Source organism: Centruroides sculpturatus, unplaced genomic scaffold, assembly GCF_000671375.1.
Source record: "Centruroides sculpturatus isolate CEXI.00-Female unplaced genomic scaffold, Cexi_2.0 scaffold579, whole genome shotgun sequence".
NCBI lineage: Eukaryota > Metazoa > Arthropoda > Arachnida > Scorpiones > Buthidae > Centruroides > Centruroides sculpturatus.
Window position 1 is genome coordinate 286,336 of NW_019385005.1, and position 26,967 is coordinate 313,302.

The 26,967-nt window shown below is 26.8% G+C and overlaps 1 protein-coding gene across 1 annotated transcript in view; it reads right to left on the bottom strand.

Annotated features, from left to right (window-relative positions):
• Positions 1–773: 773 nt before the first annotated feature.
• Positions 774–26,967, bottom strand: part of LOC111633283 (lysine-specific demethylase 5A-like) — a 121,782-nt gene continuing 95,588 nt past the window's right edge. Inside the window, exons 26-37 of the mRNA XM_023377820.1 lie at positions 26,048–26,194; positions 25,746–25,954; positions 24,049–24,187; positions 23,745–23,939; positions 18,557–18,802; positions 16,885–17,116; positions 16,099–16,172; positions 14,286–14,433; positions 13,894–14,123; positions 13,728–13,811; positions 8,960–9,395; positions 774–2,133 (exon numbers count right to left, since the gene is read on the bottom strand). Coding sequence (XP_023233588.1) covers positions 1,700–2,133; positions 8,960–9,395; positions 13,728–13,811; positions 13,894–14,123; positions 14,286–14,433; positions 16,099–16,172; positions 16,885–17,116; positions 18,557–18,802; positions 23,745–23,939; positions 24,049–24,187; positions 25,746–25,954; positions 26,048–26,194 — 2,574 coding nt within the window. The 3' untranslated portion in view covers positions 774–1,699. The remainder of the gene's footprint in view (positions 2,134–8,959; positions 9,396–13,727; positions 13,812–13,893; positions 14,124–14,285; positions 14,434–16,098; positions 16,173–16,884; positions 17,117–18,556; positions 18,803–23,744; positions 23,940–24,048; positions 24,188–25,745; positions 25,955–26,047; positions 26,195–26,967) is intronic.

The following is a 26,967-nucleotide window of genomic DNA, read 5'->3' on the forward strand; positions in this document are numbered from 1 at the left end:
ATATGTTTATTAAAATATGTGTTTCCTTATCCATTATCAATACAATACTGGAACTTTTCTGGACTTCCTTTTTCTTTTTTATTAGTTTATCTTTTCTACTTAATAATTCTGAATTTGAAATACTAATCTTTCTAATTTACAAAAGACTTTGTCTCAAATCTCTTTTCACTCTGAAATTTACTTAAATTCATTGTCAGTCAGTTTTAATTAAAATTTTTGTCAAATGCTTCATAAATTTGAAAAATTCATTGTATTTTTTAAAAATATTATATACTGTGAAACCTGTCCAAAGCAGAACCTGCCTAAAAGGAAAAAATTCTTCAGAACGGTGTGATTTTCTATGTTAAAAGTGTTAAAAGAAAACCTGCCAAATGAGAGAGAAAAGTATTCGGTATTGTGATTCTGGTTTACACAGGTTTTACCTGTATGTACCGGACTCGCTTAGACAGGTTTCCGTTTTATTAAGGTTTTGTTTCGAACGGGTTTTATTATATGTTTTTTATCAACTCTTCTTAGAAACGGAGCGAAACAGAGATATTACTCTGTTATAGCTACTTTCAAGACAATGAAGTTACAATATTAACAAAGGAAGAAGTGATAAACTCTCATCACCGAGAAGAGGACTATGATGAGAGGCATCAAGTAATAGCATTATGATGCGAGGCATCAAGTAATAGTATTACGATTTAAAATTTAGTTGCTGTTACGCTGAAAAAGTCCTCTNATAATAATAAAATACATATATGGTAAGCTAAATAAATTTAAGAAGCAGATACAGCAGAGGAACAAAAAATTTTATTATGTGATGTGATGTAAATCTACACTTATGCATCATGATCACAACTGAAAACACTGACAAACTGAAGAAGCAACAAATAAACAAAAGCACAAACCCAGCTATAATTTACTGATATTTTCAATTAATCATCACATATAAAAATTAATACTACAATGCAATTTTACATTTGAAAATGATACATTTAAATTTCTTATTGAAACACTTATGCCAAATGACACTTCAAATGCAATATACTGAATGATGAAATTTTTTTTCTTCCTGAAATTCAGAAAACAAATCCAGTTCAGTATGAGATAACTTACTAAACACAAATATAGTCAGAGTTGGTTGACTGCTATATAAACAGTCCAGTTTTATAAACCATTCTTTCTTCAGCAGTATCCTATCTAACTAGACATTAGTTTTTTCGTGCAGTAGCAAATGGTATTGCATTTCAGCAATGACATCTTGCATGTCGATTACATGTCAGGATATAAACAATGTTAAAATGCAAAAGAAGAGACACTTATGCTTTCACCATTTTAGAGATATCACATTGTGTTTCTCTTCTTGTCAAACCTTTGACCCACCTAGATACCAATGAGATGAAAAAAATCCAAATTGTTTTTTTTCACAAATACTACTTGTAAAAGTGGACAAGATGCTGAACAATCACAAATACCAGTATTCGTACTGATGTTTGGTGAGTTATTTCTAAATGGGGTGGTGCAATAAACATTTTCACAAAAACTTAAATTTTCTGATGTATACAGTGACATTGGAAAGTTTGGTAAAGTACAAGGATCCAAGAGGATCATTCCTGGCAGGAATACAGATGATAGGAATTTTCCATTTTATGATTTACCCAAACTTAAGCTCCAAAACTAACTACAGTGATATAATATACTACAACAAAGATTTTTAACTAATATTAATTTCCGATGTTGGTTCGACCTTCATAAGAACACTCTCACAAGATGTGAAGTTATCACAATTAACATCCACATTAATACAATCATGAACTGATGATCTACTTAGACATGAATCCAAATGACACGATTCCTGTTTGATAAGCTGTTCTTGTTGAATAAATTCACATTCCTCAAAGACACCATTACTTTTCTGTGACTCACACATTTCTTCAGTTGATAATGAAGTATTAAACTGTTGAGATTCTTTTTCTGCATTTGAATTTTCATCTTCACTTTCTAATTTTACCCCATTTTGCCTATGTGTACAATGAGGACAAATATAATCTTCAGATTCACTAATATCAGTGACATTCAATCCAACACATAATAAATGAAACCATTCTTCACAACCACCATCACATTGGACCCAATTAACAGCTTCTCCTGAAAAATATACAAATAAATATAATTAAATTCTGATTAAAAAGATACAACATTTTTTAAAAATGAAAAAAAATTCCAGATTTTCTAATATATTTCAAACTATTTAAGCAATAAACTGTGGAGGAAATTTCACAAAATACAGTGAGTCCTTCATATGATAAAGCAATTGTTCATCATCCCATTATTCATTGTTTTGTTAATCTGTCATTGACGAAATTCAGTGGATCTGACAATACAGACTAGTTATTATAAGTCAATAACAAATTAACTAAGTATATTTGTTAACTATCAATAAACAGCATAGATACATTTACCAAGATATGAAGTATAAAGATTTTGTAAGGTACACTGTGCTATTATCATCATCAATAATAAGGACTTACTGTATATTATTTTTACAATTTTATTTAAATGTACTTGAACAAAATTAGAAATCACTAAATATCATTAAACATCAGTAACAGTACAATATCTATTGTAATTTGAGTTTAATAAGAAAACTTCAATGAGAAATCAAACAAAAACTAATATAGAAGTCAACAAATTACTTATGAAAGTTTTGAAGTTTGTGATTAATTTAAAAATTAATGATTTATAAAATTTATAAATTAATGAAATAGTATCAGGCTATATTTATTTATTTTGAATAAATATAAGATTTCATTTCTCAACTTTACATTAAAATTAATAAACAACAATTTATATTTTCTCTGTAAGAAACTGTAGAACTTTTTATAGTTTGGAAAAAAAATTATAACAAATATAATTTTTGAAAATTTCAAGGATGAAATATAGCATTTAAATAATTTATTTTAGATTACATTTGTAATATAAATTTTTAAATTTCTGTTTGTTTTTAATTAAGAAATAAAAAACATCTAGCACAAGTATTTATATTTATATAATGTATATAAAATATATAAATGTATAAAAATAATACAAGTTTTGAAAACATTCATTATGAAAACAATCTACTAAAAAGGTTAAAAGTAAATATAGTACAATAATTTATAAAAATTTTGTTACACAAAATAATAAATGTAGTAATATATTTATGTAACAGACATTAATGAAAATATAAAATCTTAAGAAATAGTTAAGATTTCATAACAACATTAAGAGTAAAAATGAGCTAACTTAAAAATCTAAGTTTGAAATGCAAAGTATGAAAATATTTAAATATAATGAAAGTAAGGTAAATCTTGATGTATAAGGTCAAAAATAAAATAAAATGACATCTATTTATATTAAGAAAATTTCACAGAAAACTGAAGTAATATATTCACAATCAAAATTCAGGCATTGCATTATCACTATGAATCATTCATATCAATGCCTTGTAAAAAAGTTAAATTCACTTCAAATTTTTCATTTCACTCAAAAGAATCATACAAAACCTAACAGGCCAAAAAGAATCCTACAAAAGACCAAATATACAATTTTCTAATTTTTACTGCTTACTCATGCATCACACTAAATTTATACTCATTTCCAAGATAACAGTATACTCACAGAACAACAGAAAGGTTGCCGAAGAAATTCATAGAGTTGTAAGCAACAACTCCTGACCGACTCAATGGTTCTCCGGCAGGCCTACAGAAGACATACAGAAGACATTTACACAACACACATTGACTTAATACATAAAAAAAAAATAAAGAAAGAAAAAAAAAAAGCATCATTCATCAGTGAAATCACAAATGATTAATAATCTGCTAATACTCTATTATACTATGATCAACTCTCATTAAAATATTAGAATACAGCAAATACTTAAAAACATTTGACTACACAAAACAAATAGATTTTGTACTAAATATTTACTTTAAGGCTTTTTTTATAATTCAATTCAATTAAAAATAACTGAAAAAAATCTAATAAATATGACCATTTAAAAACAAATTTTCAGATGAAAAAAAGTCACTTATAACTAACCAAATTATTTGTATTGACCAATCAGTTAAGCAGAATATTTAGCATAATATTTAATTACTCAAGCAAGGAATCATGAATTCCAACAAGAATATAAATAATTTTCATCCCTTGTTGGACTCAAAGTAAACAGCAAGAACAATAAAACTCAATATCAAAGCAGTGTTCCTGTTGCATAATACAAAATTCAAAAAAGTTTTAAAATTAATTTAACTTTTTTTTTTAACTAATTAGAATTTAATACTGGGTAATATTTCTGACAAATAATTTGTCGACATTATAAATATATTCATCTACACTACATTGTGTTTAAGAAAAAAGTAGTAATTGTAACTAGATAATAATGTTCACTATTACTTAAATAAATATCATATCCTCATAGTTTTATATTTATAGCAAACAGTGATTAAATATTTATACAAACAGAGAAGAAAGATTTAAAGTAATGCAAATAAAAATATATACAATGAAATTATAAAATGCTATAGTTAAGCACAACTATAAATAAGGTTTTTTTTTCAAAGAATTATTAAAGTACACAAAGTATTTTCACTCATATCAAGTCTTTAGTTTGAATGAAATTCTACAATTCAAAATCTTAATACAATGAAATCTTGGCATGTAAATATCCCATTTTGTATTTTAGGAATTTGAATAACACCAAGCTGTACATTAACCTATTTATGACCAATGGTTTGTATATAAACCATTTTTAAAATGGACCTATTATAGCAATATTTTACATTTTTACTTATGATTTTTTTAAGTATGTTGAATTAAAAAGGCTTATAATAATGCCCATTTACTTCTTAAATTAATTAATAATAAGCAAAAATTTACAGAAATTTTTAAAATGCTAATCTTTAATTAATAGCTTTTACAACTTATAAAATGAAATTGACAAAAAAAAATTATATATGCTTTGTAAAAGTTTATCTGAAAAAAAAAATATTGTCAAAACTGTTGAATGTTTCATTAATTACAAAATTTACATTTATGTAAAATATTTATTAAATTTACATCATCATATTGCAGGCTGAGAACCATTTTGTTCAATCTCTACTTTTTGAAGTTTTTGAAAAATTGAGTTTGAAAGTTTAACAGGAGTATGAAGACAATCAGCAACATGAATTATTCTTGCACTAGCAGCATCAATAGTAGAGAGGAATCAAAATGAACTCAAGTGAAGCTAGAGATTGGAAAATGGAACAATATAGTATTAAAATCTCAAAATATACAAAAATTGAGAGAGAACAAAATGGTAAGTGATACTATTATAAATTAAAAATTTATATAATTTATTTTAGCATTTAAAGAAGTTTTACTTTATATAAAAAAAACTTTTTTTATAAAGACAAATATGAAAACATAAAACACTCCTTTAATAAATTCATCTTAACACTCTATTACTTGAAACAATCTTTTTAAGATCAAAACTAAAGAAGGTTTACTTCAAAAATCAAATTTAGAGATTAAACATTCATTTCTGATACAATGAAATAATTTAAAATTAAATTTACATTAACATAAAATAACACTATCAGCAAGTTATCAAAAGTCAATCAATTCACTGAAATTGCTTTTGAATACATTGAAACCACTAGCATTTGCTAAATATAAAAAGAATTTTTTCTACAAAATTATACAGTTATATTGATAATACAATAATAAATTTGAAGAGAAAAAATATAAAAATAATTTTATTAAAGATAGCAATAACAATGTAATCAGGGAATTACATAGCTAAAAACTAAATTATTGTTTACATCAACTTTAGCACTTATTCCATCCTGTGTATGTAAGTGGCAAAATTGATATATGAGGCTCAATTATTTTTGCTATCTGGACAACTGATAAACTTCACACATATATACTTTTAGCTTCNTCCCGTAACCGTTTGATAACGGACACTAGAGGCGCCCCTATCGTGTGTCATATTTCAAACATTCAAATTAACAATTTTAATTCTTATTTAAATTAACAATATAAATTTTTATTATTCATTTGGCCAATAAATTATTATTTGGTCAATATAACAATATAAATAATTCAGTATATTTGTAATAGGAATTTATTATTTCAGGGGCTTATATCTCTTGAAGGGTCGCGAGTAGGGGTATGGTTCCTTTGACTTTATTGTTAGTACAGGGGTCTACGGTTTGGGGGGGGTCGCCACCTCTTCATTCGGAGGGTAAATCTTACCATTCGGACTTTAACAGAGCTGTAGAGCATATTGATAGGAACAAAAAAAGTCAAAGGAACCATGCCTCATGGAAATTTGTAAAGAACGCCCACTAGGGGGCATCCCAAGCTACTAGTAAGTTTATAAAAGAATGATATTTGATACCAGATTTTTAGATACAAATTATTACTACTACTCATTCCCTAACATTTAAGATTTCAAGATTTTAAGATTTTTAATTCATCAAACTGATGTAACATTTAATTTTCCATACAAATACTGCTTTGTCTTCCTACATCATATTTTGAATATTCATGCTAAATTTAACAATTGTGGGTTCTCATCCATCAAAAATATTCAGTAAAAGAATAATAATTAATGACCATAAATTGATATAACATTCTAACGTTTCATTCCACTAACTAATCAAAGAGTATCTTTTAATTTTACATAAATTATTCTTAAACAATGACAGAAAAATGATTTTTAATGAGAACAATGCTAACACATTACCAAATACAGTAGAGCGTCGTTTATCCGAAAATCAGTTATCCGAAAGAATTCCAGTCAGCAAATTTAAATTTTCGCTAGTGCTGTGACGCTGCAATCTTTGGCTATATCTTGAGCTACTCCAATATTTTTTTTGTTGATGTGTGTGTTTTAGCTGGCAGCACTGGCACTTTTGTGTGGTGTTTTTCTGAGGACTGTGTGTTGTGCTGAATCGAACGTTTTTGATACTAGATTAACTTCTAAAGTATAAATTTTTTTTGTTTTTATATTTTTCAATATATTTATTTTGTTTGTAAAAAAATAAAGAAATAATTTTTAACAATACGATAACCATGATTATTATTTAAAAAAGTTTACCTTAGGCTTAACATCGACGAAAATTCAATGCAAAGCAACACACGCAATGGAGAAAAATTTCAACATGGGATAGGTTAATATATTTTTTCATACATAATCGGTTATCCGAACAACCCCAGTCCCCAATTGATTCGGATAAACGATGCTCTACTGTAATCATATACATCATCAGCTAATGGTCTGCTAACATATTTGGTGAGAAATACCAAATATGCCAGTAGACATTTAAATAATTGTTAAAAAAGAAAAAAAGAAACAACAATTTAATTCAAAGCTGAATGATAACCATCATTAAATAATAAAGAAAAATAATTTTTCTATAGCTTAAAACAAGGCTAACTTTTAATGTTTTGTTTTGACTGAGAAATACTTAACTGTAATCTTAAATATACTGGCCAAATTAAAAATAAAACACCAAGAAATACAGTTAACTCATCCTATAAAAACCTTTAAGGAACCTATCAAAAATAAACCTTTATCAAATAATTGTTACATTGTATTTTCTGATTAGAATAGATTATGTCATACAACTTCATGTCAACATAAGAAAAATACTCTGAAACTTTGAGTGTACAAATCACATGTGCAAAACACACATTTGTTTAATGGTAAAGGTTCTAATATGACTGAATATAGAAGGGGTTTCTTGATTCTGAAAATTATCTCTATTTTAATAAGGATTTAAAATTATACAGGTACACATAAGGGACACAGAGAAATAATATATAATATATTTTATTATGCCTACATTATATTAATATATTATACACTTTCTTTCACAGAAATCTGGATAAATAGAACAACTATATTAAGTAAAGTTATGAACAGAAAAGAAAAATTTTGTGATGCTGCTTTTCCATTCCATTCCACACATATGTTGGCATCCACCATTGAAAGGGTTGGTGAAAAGGCTTAATCAACAGCAATTCTTGAATGCCATTCCTCTACAATCCCTGGTATTATGATACAATCGTATATAATAGCAAATCAAGTTTACTTCAGTGATTCACTGAATACCCACAGATATGTGGAATGTGTGGTAAACTCAGTGTTCATACTCTTTTAAACCCATTAATAAAAAATTGAGTTTTTCAAAAGGATAAAACCTACCTATAAATATTGTAGATATATCATGGAATGCTATTAAAGAAATTGAGATAATGCACTGCCAGATAAATCCTTAGATCTGTTCTCTATTGAAAACATCCACAATATGATGAAACATTGCATTAATTCAAGTCCTGAATTGCAGCAAATCTGGATATTTTCTTAAAGAAAACATTTAGACAACTTTTCAACTCAATACTAAATTGCATTGAAGTCAAAGGTGGTCACACTAGTAATTTCAGTGAATATTTTTAAGGAAACTAATTTTTCTCATATTGTCAGCCTAATCATTTTACTAGTATACATTACTCTTTATTTAGGCAAAGTTTCATTAAGCTGAGACAAATAGATTTTGATTTAGACCAATGCACACTGTACAATGTCTTGCATAAAAAAGAAAAAATTTTATTAAAGAACTAACACATCTATTCAAGTTTGCTTCTAGATACACACAGTTAAATAACAATATAGTGACTGTCTACAGACACACGTGGACAACAATGTACTATCAATCCAACGGCAACCTAAGCATACAAATAAATTTAATGATTACATGTGGTCTTTATATTTAATATTTCCAACCAAATATAAAGAAATCAATTTTGTAGGGTCTATAAGTTAAAAATAAGAGTAACATCTTAATAGAACAAACTAGTGAGTTTTAATAAAATAATAAACAAACAATTTTGAATATTTACATTAATTTATCAAGAATAGTTTAATAATAATAAACTTTACCTGTAGGACGTAGACATCTCGTTGCTGAACAAAAGTCATCTCCAGCATCATCACCATTATTTTCTCTTCTTCCCTTTTTTGAGCTAGTTATTTTAGCCCTACTTGTTAAACTACTTTTTTTAATCTTTGGTTTTTCAAGCAATTTTTGCTTGGTCCTATTAATTTTTGGTCCATCTTTTTTGATAGTTACACCATTTTCTTTTTTTTCTTTTAAGTCGTTAGGTTCATTTTTAATTTTTAATTGTTTTTTTACTGAGTTTTTAATCTCATGTTCAGCATTATTATTCCCCATATTTACACTATTATTTGATCTTGTATTGTTTGTATGTGCTGTACAATTCCCCGTTTTCTCATCATTGAATTTATTAATTTTCATTCGTTTCTTCCTTGGTTTACCATTTTCTTTAATACTGGATAATTTAGATTTAGTTTGAAACTGAAAAATAAAATATTAATATTTGAAAACTGATTAGTATTTATATATAAATTTACATGAGTATACAGTGCACTTTTGCTTATCCAAACTCTACTTAATTTAAGCATTTCACATCAAATGTTCCAGCAAAAAAACAAAAAAACCAAAGATTACTTATTTATTTATTTATTATAAAACAGTAATATAAGTCAATGTACCAAAAAAGGTTTTTAAAACTATGTTTATCTGTAGCCCTTTTTTACACTTTTATTTCTATATAAATCCACTAATCTAAAAACCTCTACAGTAATCAGTTCAGCTAAGTGAACGTGCACTGTATTTATTACATTTTTATAATTTATTTAATTAATTAACAAATATGTCTTTATTATATATTCTTTAGAATAACATAAGAATCAAGACAAACAAAAATAATACTGGATAGATGTATTATACTTTACCCTAAAAGAATAAAGCTGAAAATTACTCTCACAATAACTCAGAAAAACTATTCTTTATTAGATACAAAACATTTATTTTTTTAATTGGCCACTTAATCTTTTAATTAATTTGAATTAATTCATAAATACCGTAAAACCTGTGTAAACCAGAAATTGCATAATACCAAATTTTTTTCCAATTTGACAAGTTTCCATTTTAAACAGATTCTTTTTTAACACAAAATCATCCTGTTTCAAAAAATTTTTCCATTTAGGCACATTTCTGCTTTATTCAGGTTCCATTTTGGACAGATTTTACTGTATAAATTTTTCATAAAAATCATACAATAAAGTACAATTTTAGATTAAAGCATTGCAGAGTGATTTGAGCAATAAATAAAAACAGGCAAGACTGGAACAAAAATTGAAGTTAATAAGAATGATTTACAACTTGCATGTTAATTGTAGCTAAAATTAGAATCATCATCAAAATAAAAGTAATGTAAGTAGAGCAAATATAGTATTAAAATCATAAAATTTCAATAAATGAAAGTAAATATCATTTATGTACCTCATAAAGAGAGATGTTCCAGAATATTACGAAAAAAAAACTTAGATCAGATAAGTTGGCATTTGACTATAAATATTACATAATGTAGATTCAAAGAACACTTGTGAAGGAATAGGTTCAATAATTATTTCAATGATCACTTTTTCAGCAATTCAGATTCAACAATTTGAATGGCTCCATCAAGTGTGTTTATATGAGTGATGTCACAAATAACATTCAAAATACAACACTGAATGCTGTTGAATGACTTAAGTTGAATGTAGATGATATTTTAACAAAACAAAACTAATATAATATATTCATTTCAATAGATTATAAATTTTTTTTTTAAACAGTTTACATTTTTCATTATAGAAATACAACTGTCGTAAATAATCAGGCTAATAAGCTAGATTATTTACAGCAGTTGTGGGTGTCTATTTGCTATGCATTGGGTTTCAGTTGGTGTTTATATTTGTATATTTATGCCTTGCCAGGTATGTGATGGCAGACAGAGTGCCTTGAGTGGATGTTTCTGGGTGCAATTGCATCTCCAGTCAGCACCATAATAACCGATGATGGTTATATCTTAAACTTATATATACTGGAAGAGGAGATTGAACTGGAGATTCAGGTAGTGTAAATGGTAATGAGTCTGCACGGTAAGCAGGAGCTGTGGGTTCGAGTCTCGCTTCAGGCCAATTATTTTCTTCCAGTTTAATCTAAATTATTTATAATAATTATTAATTTTAATATGAGATGGCACCTAACACCTCCCTCTAGTGTCAAATTCATTGGTAATTATTAATTAATATTTCCAAATTATAGCCCAATTATTTATGGCAGTTGTGGGTGTCTATCTTCATTATAGATTTCATAAAAACTAGCATTCAGTAAGTTTAATTAACAATAAATATTTAAAATAAATTTTTTTTATAATGTAAATGTGTTGGAAGCTATATTATTAGATGATACTGTATTAACCTGTAATTACATGCAGTTTTTATATATTTTTTTTACAGGATCACATGCAATTTTCCACTAATTTTTCACATGTAATTGCTATTCCTCAAATTTGATAATTCTGAAAAATTCTGTACTGTTGTCTTTTCTGTATATGCAAAATTTCAATGTTATACATTGTTCAGTTGTTTATGATATATTGTTTTGTTTATGGATCAATGTCCTTGACTGGACTCCCAATGGGAGCCCTTCAAACTTTATGATAATATGAGCTAATATGAATGAATTAAGCTGGAAATAAATGATAGGAAGGTTGAAGTGTTCCTCAGAAAGACCAAAAAATTATTTTTCTGTTCTTTTTTTTTTTTTAAAACACAAAATGAACTTGTGAAAACATTTAAATTGTTGACAATCATATTAACCTAGGCTACTTTATGGAGAAAGCATTCAAGATAGTAGCAACTTGCAGACCCCACCCACCCACACACACCCCTATTGTGTCATGCAAAGCTGACACATCTATGAGTCATGCCTACCTCTTGTCACTATTGCGAGAGATCATGACAACAGATTACCAAAAATAATAGTGTGGAAAATCCCCACGTTACACATGCAGTCATGTGACAACGGAAAAACTCTGTGCAATCACATGCAAAAGGTAGTGATTTTCTGCAGCAGTTTTATGAGACCTGTGATTAGTGATAAAAAAATATTTTAATCAAATTTTTAGCCAGATAGATAACTTGTAGCAGGAGGATATCATGGAAGTACAACTGAGCAACTCAATTTGATGAAAAATGCTCACAAAAATTAGTAGGTACAGAAAATTGCCACTATCACACGTGATCATGGATTAATAACATAATTGTTCAGGTGACAGCCAGTTTCAGAATTTGTTGCCACAAACAAGTTACACCAATTCTCAAGAATCCAAAACTTGTCTTTAGACACACAGCTATTAAATTCAAAAATTAGTGATTGCTACTTTTTAATTTTCACAAAATATTAAGCCAATAAAATATCTAACTGTTCAAGTTTATTAAATAATTTTAGATAAATTTTAATTTTTAATTTGTCAATAAATTTTTTTNTATATATATATATATAAATGGACATGTATGTCCCTATATTTCACTTTTCCGCCAAAACTACACATCGCACGTGAATGGTGTTTGTATGTGGTAGTAGCCCCAAGTCTCCATTCGTGCACCAGGGGGTTGCGTCTCGATAGCTATAAGGATGCGGGAGATATGGGGCTGAAAGTGGTTGAAAGTGGCTTTCTATTTTGAATGTTTTGTTCGAATTAAATTCTAACATAAAATTCGAATATTGGTTCGATTATAGAACGATTGTAAACGTTTCAGAAACGTTGAAAATAGTTCGTTTGACTTGACGTGAACAAGAGACGTTCAGAAATAAAATCGGGACCAGGTCTCTAATTAGTCTGGAAACGGGGGACCTAATTCTTGCATTCTGTGAAAACGGGTAAGATTGGCTATAATGTAATTATCTTAATCTTCACTATCGTTACTTTTTAAAAACTGAGCAAAGCGGGTCCTTGCAGCTAGATTCTAGATTACTTAGAAAAACAGTCTTTTATATATACAAAAAACTATATTACATACAAATGTACGAACAAATTAAAACCCAGCAAAGTGGGTCCTTGCAGCTAGTTTTGCATAAAAATAAACACTCAGTTTTTCTGCCAGGATCTATTCTAAGAATTCAGTGATGTTACAGAAATTTTGGGTATTAAAAATTTGCAGAAAAATTGGGTGTTATACATCAGGCTTAAAGTTAACAAAACTGCCACACCCACTTAAACATTTAATTGCATTTTCACTTACCACTTTAGTTATAATTTAGTATACTAATCTTTTTTTCTTCAAACATTGTCATTTAGATTGAACTTTCTTAAAATTTTATTAACTTTTCATAAAAATATATTTTCATTCTCAATTCTCAAATATGTTAGTTAATAATATAATTATCATCAGCAGAAATTGTTTACCATGAAACCAATCTTTGCATAATTCACATTGCAACATATTGTTAGTAAGTCCTTTATGACAAATACAGTAACGAGAATCACCAACATCCTCAGCACGCTTCCTCAAATTTTTTATTCTTAGTTGATGCATAGCTTCTTTTTCTAATTTCTCTGCCTGTTTGAATCCAGCTACCTGAAAGTTCATTTAATAAAATAAGAGTTTAAACAATTTCTCATTTCATTTATGTAAAATGTTTCCTACAATTGCAGCTGGATTTTTTATTTCTTCTAATTTTACATCCAAATTCTGTATTTGTTCATTTTCTTTATCAGATGTATCTTTACCTCTTTTTCTCTTATTTTTTAATGTAGGATATATTAATAATCATAATTAGACTTAAATAACTTACTTTCATTTTCTCAATTCCTTTACAATCTTCAAGCTTCCTTTTCTTAAATTTCTTTTTATGTGTTTGATTGGATGAGTCAGTTTCCTAGAAACAAATAGATTCAATTAAATTAAAAAAAAAACAGCAATTAAAATGAATCTAAAAACATTAAACTTAAATATCCTACTTCAGGTTCAGAAAATGGATCTAAGGATGTTAATGGATCTCTATTAAGTCTAGTTGCTTGAAGAATTCGCCAAATATGTTGTGTTTCATCTAGAGATACTTCTAATAAATCACCTTCCATCATCAATTCTTCTAACTGAGCTTTTGCTACATCAGATAATTGTAAAACTGGACTTTCTAACTGTCTAGGTATTAATGGAGATTTTCTTGCATGCTTTCTTGGAGTAACTCCTGTTAAAATGCATGTAAATTATTAGTATTATGAACTAAAAGAGAAACTAAATAAAGTTTTAGATAAAAAAAAATAAGGTCACATCAAACTGTGTGTTAAATTAAAACTTAATAAAAGTTATACCATAAAATTTTCAACATCTTAATTGATTAACTAACTACCTGTTGTTGATTTTGATGCTGAAGAATAAGCATGTTCCAAATTATAATTTAATGGGATCTCTGAATCATCATGCCCATTAGCAATATTAGTAATATCATTTCCATTTTCAACAGTTGTTTCAACATCCATAATTAAGGCTGGTTCACTCTATAGAAATTAGCAAACACATATTTTAAACATTGAGATGTTTTATATATATATAATATATATATTTTGAGAACATTTTGTATTTTACTAACGAAAAAATCACTCAAAATTAGACCTAAACATGTCCTTTGAGAAATGTATAGTTTTATTTTTCAAAGTTATCTAAATTAAATTATGCATTGCTAATGAAATCCCTTTAAGCAATACTGATTTACAAAACAAATATATTATAAAAGCTGAAGATCATTTAATGGAATATAGCAAATATTAGTCAAAAACATTTCAACTAAAAATAAGCAGCTACTATACATCTTTATCACAACACTGGAGAATAGTACTACAACTCTTTCTAACCTGTTACCGGTGCGTTCTCCTTCCTTACTAACTCATAACTGAAACAAACATTTTTGAACTCCAGGAACGTTTCTTCTTCGGGTATTTTTTTTTTGAATTTCTGATAAAAATGCAGCTTGTAAAAAACTTCAAATTCGAAATACGTATGTTCGAATGCTCGTTTCCCATTTCCGTCGTTGTTTGTCATGTGCAGTCTATTCCAAAACAGCTATCATAAATTACCATTCATAAACGCTAGCCACGCTGTTGATAACGTAATCTCTTCTTTATACTTACCTAACCTTAAGGATAATCAATGCATCAATTATAAAGAAGAGATTACGTTATCAACAGCATGGCTAGCATTTATGAATGGTAATTTATGATAGCCGTTTTGGAATCGACTGCGCATGACAAACATCGACGGAAACGGGAAACGAGCATTCGAACATACGTATTTCGAATTTGAAGTTTTTTTACGAGCTGCATTTCCATCAGAAATTAAAAAAAAAAAAAAAAAAAAAAAAAAAAAGAACCGTTCCTGGAGTTAGAAAACGTTTGTTTCAGTCAGTTACGAGTTAGTAAGGAAGGAGAACGCACCAGTAACAGGTTAGAAAGAGTTGTAGTAATAAGCAGCTACTTTATTATTATTATTATTGATCTAATCTGGAATTTAAAAATTTAGAAAAAATTATACCTAAATACAAAAAGTTAGTATCCTTGCTTCTCATAAAAATATTGCAATTTTATAAAGTATTCAAATATCTCTAATACCCCAAATACTTAGTATACTTTATTAACTAAATGTTATAGGTATTTATTTCAAATATTTTTAATTTTTGAGTTAGTCTCCCCTTATAGATACTTCTGGATCAGCAGCTGTAATTGTACATACAACATAATATTGGAGGTATTAATAGTATTCACATTTATTTTTTTATTAAAGTAATATTTGAGTATTTGTAGATATTTGACCACCTCTAATATAAAGTGTTTTTACTGATGGTATTTTTGAACTATGTATTTGGCTATTTCTGACTCCAATCAAATGTAATTTTCACTCCACATATGAATAAATGTTGTTATTATTAATTATTATTGTAAATTGTAATGAAATTGAATACTGTGACTATCTTCTTATTTGAAATCCATAAACTACAGATTCTTGAAATTGATATAAATTTCAAAAATATAATTTTAAGGAATTTACTAAACAAGAATACTTCCCTAAGTATGTTTGTATTAAAAAGTTATAATTTAAAATGTAAAATCATTATAGGATTTGTTATTAATGAAATAATTTTAGAATTAATTTTCAAAATTTCAACGTACAGATGGTACTTCTTGTTCAGTTGCTACAGGTGGTACTTCACTTTCAGGAATATTTCCTAATGAATTACCAATATCTAAAAAAAAAGTTATTAAATGTCAATCTTAGAAAAAAATATATTCTGAAAAAATAGAAATTTCATTCTTTTCAAAAAAATCCTCATAGTGACAACCAAGACATTCAATAATTCATTAACTCAGAAGAATAATTATAAATTCTCCTATTATTATTATTATTATTATATAATAATGATAATTTATTTAACATATTTAATTTTGAATAAATTTATATTAACTCTTTCATATTTTAGTTTATTTCAATTTTATTATATAACTAATATACTGATAAAATATTAAACTCTTCTCTAATGTAGTATTAGNGATTAGAAATTAATTAATACAATTGAATCTTTTTAATTTGAACATAAGGATAATTCATAAAAAATTTGAATATCTAATCAAACTTTTTTGATATTCAAATATTTTTGAAAGTTAAACTTGTTTTCTGCAAGTTTCTAGCATTCATTACTACTTCATTCTCTGATAGTGAAATGAGTAAATTATTGTAATCTCCATATTGGAAAAAAGGGACAAATAAAAAAAAATAAAATTAGACAAAAAACTATTTGAAAATTTGGTTTTATTCTATCAATGAGTAGAGTTATTTTTATGTGGGACATCCTGTATTCAGTTAATTTATTCAATTATAATGAATGATTTATAACACTTAAAATTTCTTAAACAATTAAGTTTAAATTTTAAAAATTTTCATTCTTTAATGTATTATACCTTTCTCATCTATTTCTTTGTTAGTTTGCTGCAAACCAGAAAATGCAGTTTGGGCTACATTTTGAAGATGAGGTTTCAATTCTGGATTGCTGGCAGCCTTCATTAATTCTTTGCTAATAATTTTTTCTGTTTTTTCTCTTGCTGCTTGTTCTACTTTACGCTGTGAAATAACTGATAACTTTGCCAAAGCAGCTGCCAATTCTTCTGTTGCAAGAGCTTGTCTTGCATTATCCTAAAAATGTATTAACAGAATAATAATTTATAAAGATTTGAACAGTTAAAATATTTTATAAAAACTTAATTTAAAAAAGATTTTATATAAATAATATTTAATTATAAAAAAACATATTTTAAAAGTTGTTTTCTTCTAAATGTTTTATTCTTTTATAATTAAAGTAAGTTTTAAAAAATTATAATAATTTTCAATTTATCAAATCTTGTCTAAATTATATAAATTACAGTAGAGTGTTGTTTATCCAAATCAATTGGGGATTGGGGTTGTTCGAATAACTTATTTTTCGGATAACCGATTATGTACGAAAAAATATATTAACCTATCCCATGTTGAAATTTTTCTCCATTGCGTGTGTTGCTTTGCATTGAATTTTCGTCGATGTTAAGCCTAAGCTAAACTTTTTAAAATAATAATCGTGACTATTGTATTGTTAAAAATTATTTCTTTATTTTTTACAAACAAAATAAATATATTGAGAAATATAAAAACAAAAAAAAAAAAAATTATACTTTAGAAGTTAATCTAGTATCAAAAACGTTCGATTCAGCACAACACACAGTCCTCAGAAAAACACCACGCAAAAGTGCCAGTGCTGCCAGCTAAAACACACACATCAACAAAAAAATATTGGAGTAGCTCAAGATATAGCCAAAGATTGCAGCGTCACAGCACTAGCGAAAATTTAAATTTGCTGACTGGAATTCTTCCGGATAACTGACATTTCGGATAACCGATGCTCTACTGTATATGAAAATTATTCATTTGTGCTGAACTCTTAACTGCTGATCCTCTTCTATATTTAAATAATAGCATTTATTCTGTTTACCTAATTATTCTAAAATATTTTATAACAACTATTTTGAAGACAGAACAATCAGACTATCAACAAAATCAAGAAAATAAGTAAGTTGCAAATGGTTGGTTAAGATGTTTTAATGCATTTTAGCCATGCCTCATGGTAGAGACTAAAAATAAATAAAATTTGCATCATTTAAGACTGTACATGAGTATCACACTGAACTTGCTGATAAGCTGTGAACTGCTATTTTACAAAACAGATGAAGAATCTGTGTTACACTGTGTTTGTAGGTCAGTGTCTGTATATAAGTTTAAATGTAATACTTTTTTTTATATATTGTGTATAATAAATCACAACTTAGAAATTTTTAACTTAATCTTTCAAAAAATTAGAAAAAGTATGAAAACTACTTTTTGAAAACTATAAAAAATAATTATTTATAATTATTACTAGTAACTGTGATATCTCATAGCCTATAATAAATACTTTAACCTAATTTTACTGTAAAATGTAGGATATTTAGTTACAAATATTTAAAATGTAAAAATTAAACTAAAAGACTAAAATGGCTTTAAAATTATATATATATATATAAAACACTGATATGGTTTTACATTCATTTAACAAACATAATTTACCTGCCAAGTCATAGCTCTTTCCGTTAAATTTTGCAAAGCTTCTCCTTCTGGTAACCTTACTGGTAATTTTTGTAAAGATACTAAAAGTGCTAGTATCGTTTCTAAACGTGGTCTTCTTGAACGCATGCACATAGGACATAGGAACTTGACCTCATGTACCAAATGAGATACTGTATTTGTTGCAGATTGTTTCTTTGAAGAGGCAGATTTTGGAAGAGGCACACAATTAGCTAAATAAGATTCCAATTATAAAGATTTAACCAATAGTGTTATTTATATTTAAAAAATGTAAAAATATTAGATTGTAACATGCATTTCATAGGTTATCAAACTAATTATTTTATGTGTATTTTATAAATTTAATTAAAAAGTTTTTTTAGTTGAAATTACAAAATAGTTATTTAGCAATGTCATTACATTAGAGTTTATTCATACCATGATATCTATTCTTATTTTTCAATAAAGACAACATACTTTTAACACATAATGAAATTAAATATTGTCAAATTTTTCTTGATTAGATTAGAAATTAATTAATACAATTGAATCTTTTTAATTTGAACATAAGGATAATTCATAAAAAATTTGAATATCTAATCAAACTTTTTTGATATTCAAATATTTTTGAAAGTTAAACTTGTTTTCTGCAAGTTTCTAGCATTCATTACTACTTCATTCTCTGATAGAATCCCATATTTTTCTTTATTTTTTTTTTAAAACTTCAAACATCAACTTTTTAAGGAAAAGATAAACTTAAGTATAATACATTCCTCATCTAGATCTAAAACCATAGCTAAACAATTCTGCAAGCTAGATACAAATGTCACTGAAAACATATGACAATTTCATCTATATCCCAAAAGTTTACAGAAAATATGCATTTTGGAGATCCTCAAAAACACACACACAAAATTAATGACATGCTATTTTCCCTTTTAAAATTTAAATTATTCAAGTTCAAATCAACCAGATTCAACTTATATAATTTGCCTTAAAGATAAACAGCTTAACTATTTTTAAATCTATTATAATAATTAAAACATTTAGTTAATTATTTAGAAATTACTACAAGAAAAAATTAACTTATTGTAGAAATTTCTGATTTGAGTCCAAGTTAATCTTTCCTTATAAATTAGATACATATATAATGTTTCTAAATTGTACAAGTCCTGTTATATTATACCCCATATATGTTATATCCTTGTTATGCCAATCTGGCATATAATGTTCATGGTCTTCCCTAAAGCATTCAACATGAATCTAGACTTGTCTGGAAATTTCTAAATTATTAATCAATTAATTCTAAATATTCATTTGCAATGTTAATAAATTTAATAAAATGAAAAAATTCATTACATAATGTTTATGATAAATTATAATGAAGAAGTATAAAAATAATATCAAAAGGAAAAAAAAATTATTCCACCTGCAAGTGTGTTTCATAATAATTTCAAAATTGCTATATGGTAAATATTAACTGAGAATAAAAATATTAAGTTAATATGAAAAGACTCTCTTCAAAACAAAAATCTTTAAATTTGTTTTTCATTATCAAATGAATGGTATCTTACAGTACAAACCACTTAACATGCTCAGTACTTTCAAGAGGAAAAAAAAAACAACATTGTAGAATGTCAAATTTTTCATATATCAAAAATATGCTAAATTTTTTTTTTGAGACAAAATAATACTAAACATAAGCAACATTATTGGCATTAAATTCCTTGTTAATTTTAATTTCAACTGAGTATCTCAACAGGTTATTTTTTAAAATATACCACATACATCAAATACTAGGTATTTGTTTATTAGCTTATTTTCATTTCTTATGAAAAAATAAATATGGCATATATAGATGTCATAGTATATTGATTTTATTTTCAATGTGTTTTTTATTGATCTTAATTAATTTTAATTATGGAAGAATTTACAATTTATCTGTGTTTAAATTTATATATTAACATGATATTTATTTACATTACTTTTAATAAAATGTAAAAAAATGAAGCTAGTGCAAAAATATTAATNGTTCTGGCTTAGTGCCAAGAACAAACTACTTAATTGGAGTATGTGAATTTTAAAAAATGTTGCAAATTTTCACAGACAGATGTCAGTTCTGATATATTATAATTTTTTTCTATTGAATTTTTTTATGGAAATGTATTTTAAAATATCGTATTTATAACTACAGATATTAATAAATGTAACGTGATTTTTGTCATATGAATATAACAATAACTTGATTTTTGGTGAATTTTTGAAATAATATAACTTGTTGACCTATATTGACCTTGGCCCTTCTAGACAATAAACGTAAACACGGGGGCGTGGTAACTGCTTCTAAGAAGGTTAAGTGAGATTTTTAAGTGAGGTGCTGGTTTTAAGTGCATCCCTCTACAGAGGGTGCATGAAACTCACAAGACAGCATTTTTTAATTCTAATATTGTGAAACTGTCAGTATTACATAAAAAATAACAATTACAGTGGAACCTCTATATTCGTAATATTCTTCATTTTGATGACTTCCCCCATATTTGTCAGTATTTTCTGTATTCGTCATCATTCCAACACCGGCAGTGGCGCTACAATTGCATGCTCATGCCAATCACCTAGCCATGTTAGCTTAGTGTTGTCAATTTAGCAAATATTTTTGCTAGATTTAGTGGATTTATGAACAATCTAGCTATGCAAATTACCTAAATTATAATGGCCTAGCTCAGGGGTTGGAATTAGCGGCTCGCGAGCCGCATGTGGCTCTTTGCATAGACGTTTGCGGCTCTTCGGACATAAACTCCAATTTCACCTCACCTCATTTCACTGCAGCCTTATAACTTACGAGTTTATGTTATGAGATAAAGCTGCTGAACAAACTTCGACTCATACGCTGTCCGCACATGACCACACTCGCGTTGATCAATATGTGTCGCATAAGAGTGGTAGCATTTGAAGCATATCTATATATATAACACATAGAACGCGTGTCCGTACATCCGTGTAACGTTATGCCAAAAACGTCCGCTAGAGGCGCCCCTGTCGTGTGTCGTATTTCGCACATTTAAATTAATATGCGGCTCTCTGGTACTTTTGTTATTTTGTTTTCATGACAATTTGGCTCTTCTCACTTGACAAACTGCCGACCCCTGGCCTAGCTAATTTTATAATGCTATCTAGCTACAAAAAATCAAACAATTTTAATGGAAACAATATGATTTGAATACTTTTATTAAAATGTCTATCTATAAATTTGAATTTTGAGTTGGCAACACTATGTCAGCTAGTTGTAGTTAATCAGTCTTTGTTTGGTCATGTGTTCTTGGTTTCTCGTATTGATTATTTTGAAAACCTCAAGTTCCAATGGCTGCAAAAAAGTGCACTGAAGAAAAACAGTAAAAAAGGAAAGCTGTTAGAAATAGATATAAAAAAATTTTTTCAAAGTCTAAAAATGGACAAAGTAAAAAGGTTGCAGCCAAAGTTTTCATCTCTAAAACATCAATGTCGAACACTGAGCACTGCCATCTTGTAAGCCTAGAAGTTTGACAATGGCATTTGGAATGTCGAGCATTATTCTAATAATGTTCCAAATGCCATTATCAAACTTCTAGGCTTACAAGATGGTACTCAACATTCAACGTTCATGTTTTAGAGATGAAAACTTCAGCCGCAACCTCTCTAGTGTTTCCAACTTAGCCAAAGAATTTAATATGTTAAGATCATAATTGGAATTACCTAATGTTTTAACTGATGATATGTCTTCTAAACAATAATAACTTTACTCTTCTTCCCCTTTTATCACTATACTGTATTTATTTAGTACAATAAAGATAAAGTTTTACAAACAACAAAGTTTTTATTCTTGCATCTTTTTTTAGGATGGGAACAGATTAATTGAATATCAGTTATTTATTATGAGACAAATTGTTACTATATTCATTAGATCCTTAGGAACAGATTAATGATGAATATAGAGGTTCCATTGTATATGTTTAATTTCTGCATTTTGTCTTCTTTCTAATGATGTAAAATACTTGTGACCACTGGAAGTGCTTTTTTTATGTTTATTTTATTGTAAGTTGAACAAAAAGTGCAAAACTGAATATATCAAATTTCAGAAACTCACTGTAAATTATCTCAACCTACACCAATTAGCATCCACTTTGCATGAAATTTGAGAGGAAGGTGTTATTTTTCAGTCAGTGTAGATTGTCAGTGCAGCCCTCACTAACTTACTACTAATACTACTAATGTCAATAAGCCACTAATTGTTTTATTACCCTATAAACAAAAACTTTCTTCTGACAGTCAAATTACAATGTTGTTATTTTATTGCTCTGCAAAGAATATTTTCTTTAACATATGTTTAATAACTAGTTTTGTTAGATCTGATTAATTTATTTTTTAGTTGCAGGTTAACAGGCATACTGGTAACCATGGGGTTTTTGGTATGCTGGTCTCTGCATGCAGCATTGCAATCAATCTGCAAAAATATAGTACAATTTTCCAATATAAACTGCAAATTAAAATATCTAGCAACAGTAAGTTAAAACTATTTCATACATTTTTATTTCCTCTCTATTTTTTCCAAGTTCTACTGCTGTGTCATTAGTTAACTTCTGCTTCTTTAACAGCTCAAATTTCATTTGCAATTCAGTTTTTTCCTGATTTTGCTGAAATTCAAATTGCATTTGTCCCTTTTCTTCAAGAACTAATTTTTGCTTATGAAATGTATTGAGATAGTGAATTAACATGGAGCTGGTGATTACCACATTTGCAATTTCACCATGACTAAATAGCACCAGATACTTGTAATGCTAATAATCATTCTTTCTGTTGGTTTTTGATAAGAATTCCTTTATTTACAGAAAATCCAGACTTTCTGTACTATTTTAACCTCCATTTACCACAAACAAAAAGTAAGCATTTTGGCATACTAACTTCTTCCTAATTACATTTACTTTTTGACGTTCTATAACCTTCTGAAGTTTGGCCAATCTTATCATTAAAAACTGTATATACTGCATATGGGCATTGCTGACTAAGCTGAGGGGGCTTCCATATCATGGCCCTCCATAGCTACAGTTTTGATTTTGACACAATAGAAAATGTATCATAATCTAAGAAATGTTCTCTTAAATTATAATATACATTTTAGTATTATTTTCAATAATTAACTTATATATACAGTAGTTAAATAAATATTGTTTACCTCCATTAATGTGTAGTAAGAATTTTTTTTCAGAAAAGTGCGAGATGTTCTTTCTTTCCATGCAGTTGCAACTTCTACTTGAACTTCTAAATGTTGCAGCTGCTCTAAATGTACAGGAATGGGTCGACCTTTTTGTACAAGATATTCAACTATTTCCAAATACGTGTAGTGATCTCCATTCTAAGAATAAAATTATATATATTATTGTTCATAATATTATAAATTAATATTAATTATATATTGCAAATAATTTATAACAATAAATTTCATAAATAAAATATATACTTACCATTACTTGTTCAACTTTTGCAATCCATTCTTTTGCTTTCTTCACAGCATCTTTAACATTGAGTGTATTCGGTAAATGTACAGGTAAAAGACTTGTTTCATTCACAATTGTTTCTAACACTGATAAATTATTATATGGTCTGTAAAACAAATATAGTTACAAAAAATAAAGAAAATGTTAACTTTTTAAAGTAAATTAAATATGTATTCTCAATGAAATAAACTTGAAATCATATTTTTTTTTTAATTTCTAGTAGGGGGACTTTATATACTTCAAAATAATAAAAATTTAATCTAAACAAAAAAAAATCTAATTACACACCTGTAAAAAAAAGTTTAATAAGAAAGTCAGTGAAACATGATAATATTTAATATTTGTTTTTCTATGTGAAAAAAAAAATATTGGTTGATGGAAACAATTCTTCACATTTTTTATTTAAAAAGTTAATTAAAAGTTTAATATTATAATAAGTTTATAATAAAATCTCATAACAGATGGTAACACACAATTTTATTTATGATTAATAATATAAGAGTTATTTTTTAAATAAAATCTCATAATTGAGAAAGTTATGCAACTCATTGCTGAATTTTACTTTTGTTAATATATGCTGATTCAGAATAACTATAATTTTTGTTTAATCCAACTCACTTATTTTACAGAAAAAGTATATATTTTTTTCTACCAACACAAATATAAAATTTTTCTTTTCAAAACTGGGTTATGTGAACAGTTGCTGACAATAAGATAGTTTAATAACTTTTTAATATTTGATGTTATTTTACTAATAAAATTCAGTTATTTTGTAAAATTTTTAAAATGAAAATATTACCAGGATAATTTCTTTTATACTTGAAAAGAGTAAATTTTAATTTAAGTAATAGCTTTGTTGATTTCTTATTTATCAAAAAGTTAATAGTTTGAGACATCAAACTGCTTAAAATTTTAAGGTTTACTGACCTCAATTTTTTATCTTCATAAACTTTAATGTATATATATATAAATCTGTTCAAATTCTATACAATAAAATTTTCTCAAGAGAAGGACAAAATGAAAAGAATTATTAATATATAAAAGGAAAAAAAAAGTACTTTGTAAAACTTTCATACCCATCATACCCTTTTAAATAATCTGTTGTATTTTCTGAATTTAATTTTGTTATAAATTATTACAATTTAGAAAAATTCTAGTATCTTTTTTATTTGTACAAAATAAGGGAAATTATATATCTAAATAATCATAAATTAAGTATTTATAAATATCATCATGTATCAAATCTTAAATAGTAAGTTAGTAATTATTAGTAGCAAACTGTAGCATTAATACAATCACATCACATCAATATAATGAAAAATAATGTAACTAATGTAATGTAATGTATACACATTTTTACTACAACTATTATTACACATGATTTATAAGTATATCATGAATCTGTAATCCCAAATATATTACCTAAACTAAAAAATCATTAGTACAGACAGTTCAAAAAAGTGATATGGTCTGATATATAAGAAGCAATTAATGTTAATGATATAACAAGACATTTTGAAAGAATCACTCAAGCTTTTTCTAATTCCAACTGATTCATCCCTTTCTCCAAAAGTGCAAAACATGTTATAAAACACAAAGTATAAAATGTAAAAATGTAAAACTTAAAATTTTTGAAAAATTTTATAAAATTGAATAATACATACTTTGCTTGAAGACATGTCTTTGCCTTCTCCTCCCATTTTTCGCCTGTAGTTAGCATTTCTTGTAGATCTCCCATAGTTTTCTCTACTAGCTGATGTGGTGGTATATTAACACCCATATCTAAGAGCTTTCTTAATGTATCTAATGTTACTTGTTGTGGATTAGATAATGAAATTCTGACTTCTTCTAACCATTGAGTTTGTTGTAATTTCTAAATTTGATTTTAATAAATAAACAAACATTTATTAACAGATTATATATGTATGTATATTCTCTAATATATAGTAATTCAAATTAAACTAACTTGTTTAAGTTTAGGAATTTCAGACAGATCAACATCCAAACTCAGTCCAATATCTAATTGTTTTTCAAGTTTCTTCAAATCAGTCATATCTTCAGAAAGCAAAACTTTTGCATCTCTTTCAAAACCAAGAACTCTGTCTAACAAATCCTGGAAATTAAAATTTTAAATTAATATTTCTAGCACAAAAGTAATAAGTGGAAAATAATTAAATCCAGTTCCTTATCAATAACTTATTTATCAACAATATCTATTATTACTGAAGTCTACAACTATCAAAGATAAATATGAATTATAAATTGAAAATATCAATTAATAAAAATTACAAATAAGATAAGAAAAACTGAATGGCATGAATGTTTTTTAGTCACAATTAATAAAATGAAGAAAGACTTCTAAATTATAATAATATTTATATATAGATCTGTATATGTTAAAGTTTAAAAATATAAACTTATTTATTTATATTTCAAACTTTATTCAGAAAGTTCATGAATAAAATATCCCCTAAAAATAAAAACAGTTCTTAGACACTGCTTATTAAAATAACTGATAAAGATTATGAAAAAAATGCTTTTGGCTTTATTTAAGTTATCTGCAGTTATACAACTTGTTCCAATTAACATTCAAAGTTAGAGTTTAATAATAAATAAATCAAAAGAATAAAATGAAACATCAATTTTATTATGATGGTGCCAAGATTTGCAGATTTCAAAGATCCCCTAAAAATTTTTTGAAAGTCTTTGATACTTTAGAACTATAGATTTTCTTAAGAATAATCAAAAATCTCAAATACATTTTAAAGATTTTTCTAATTTAATAATATACAGTATATCATTTAACAGTCAAGTGTAAAGTTATAAATGATAAAATCTTAATTTGAAAAAATATAGTAATTGAATCTTTCGTCTAATAATTTTTTC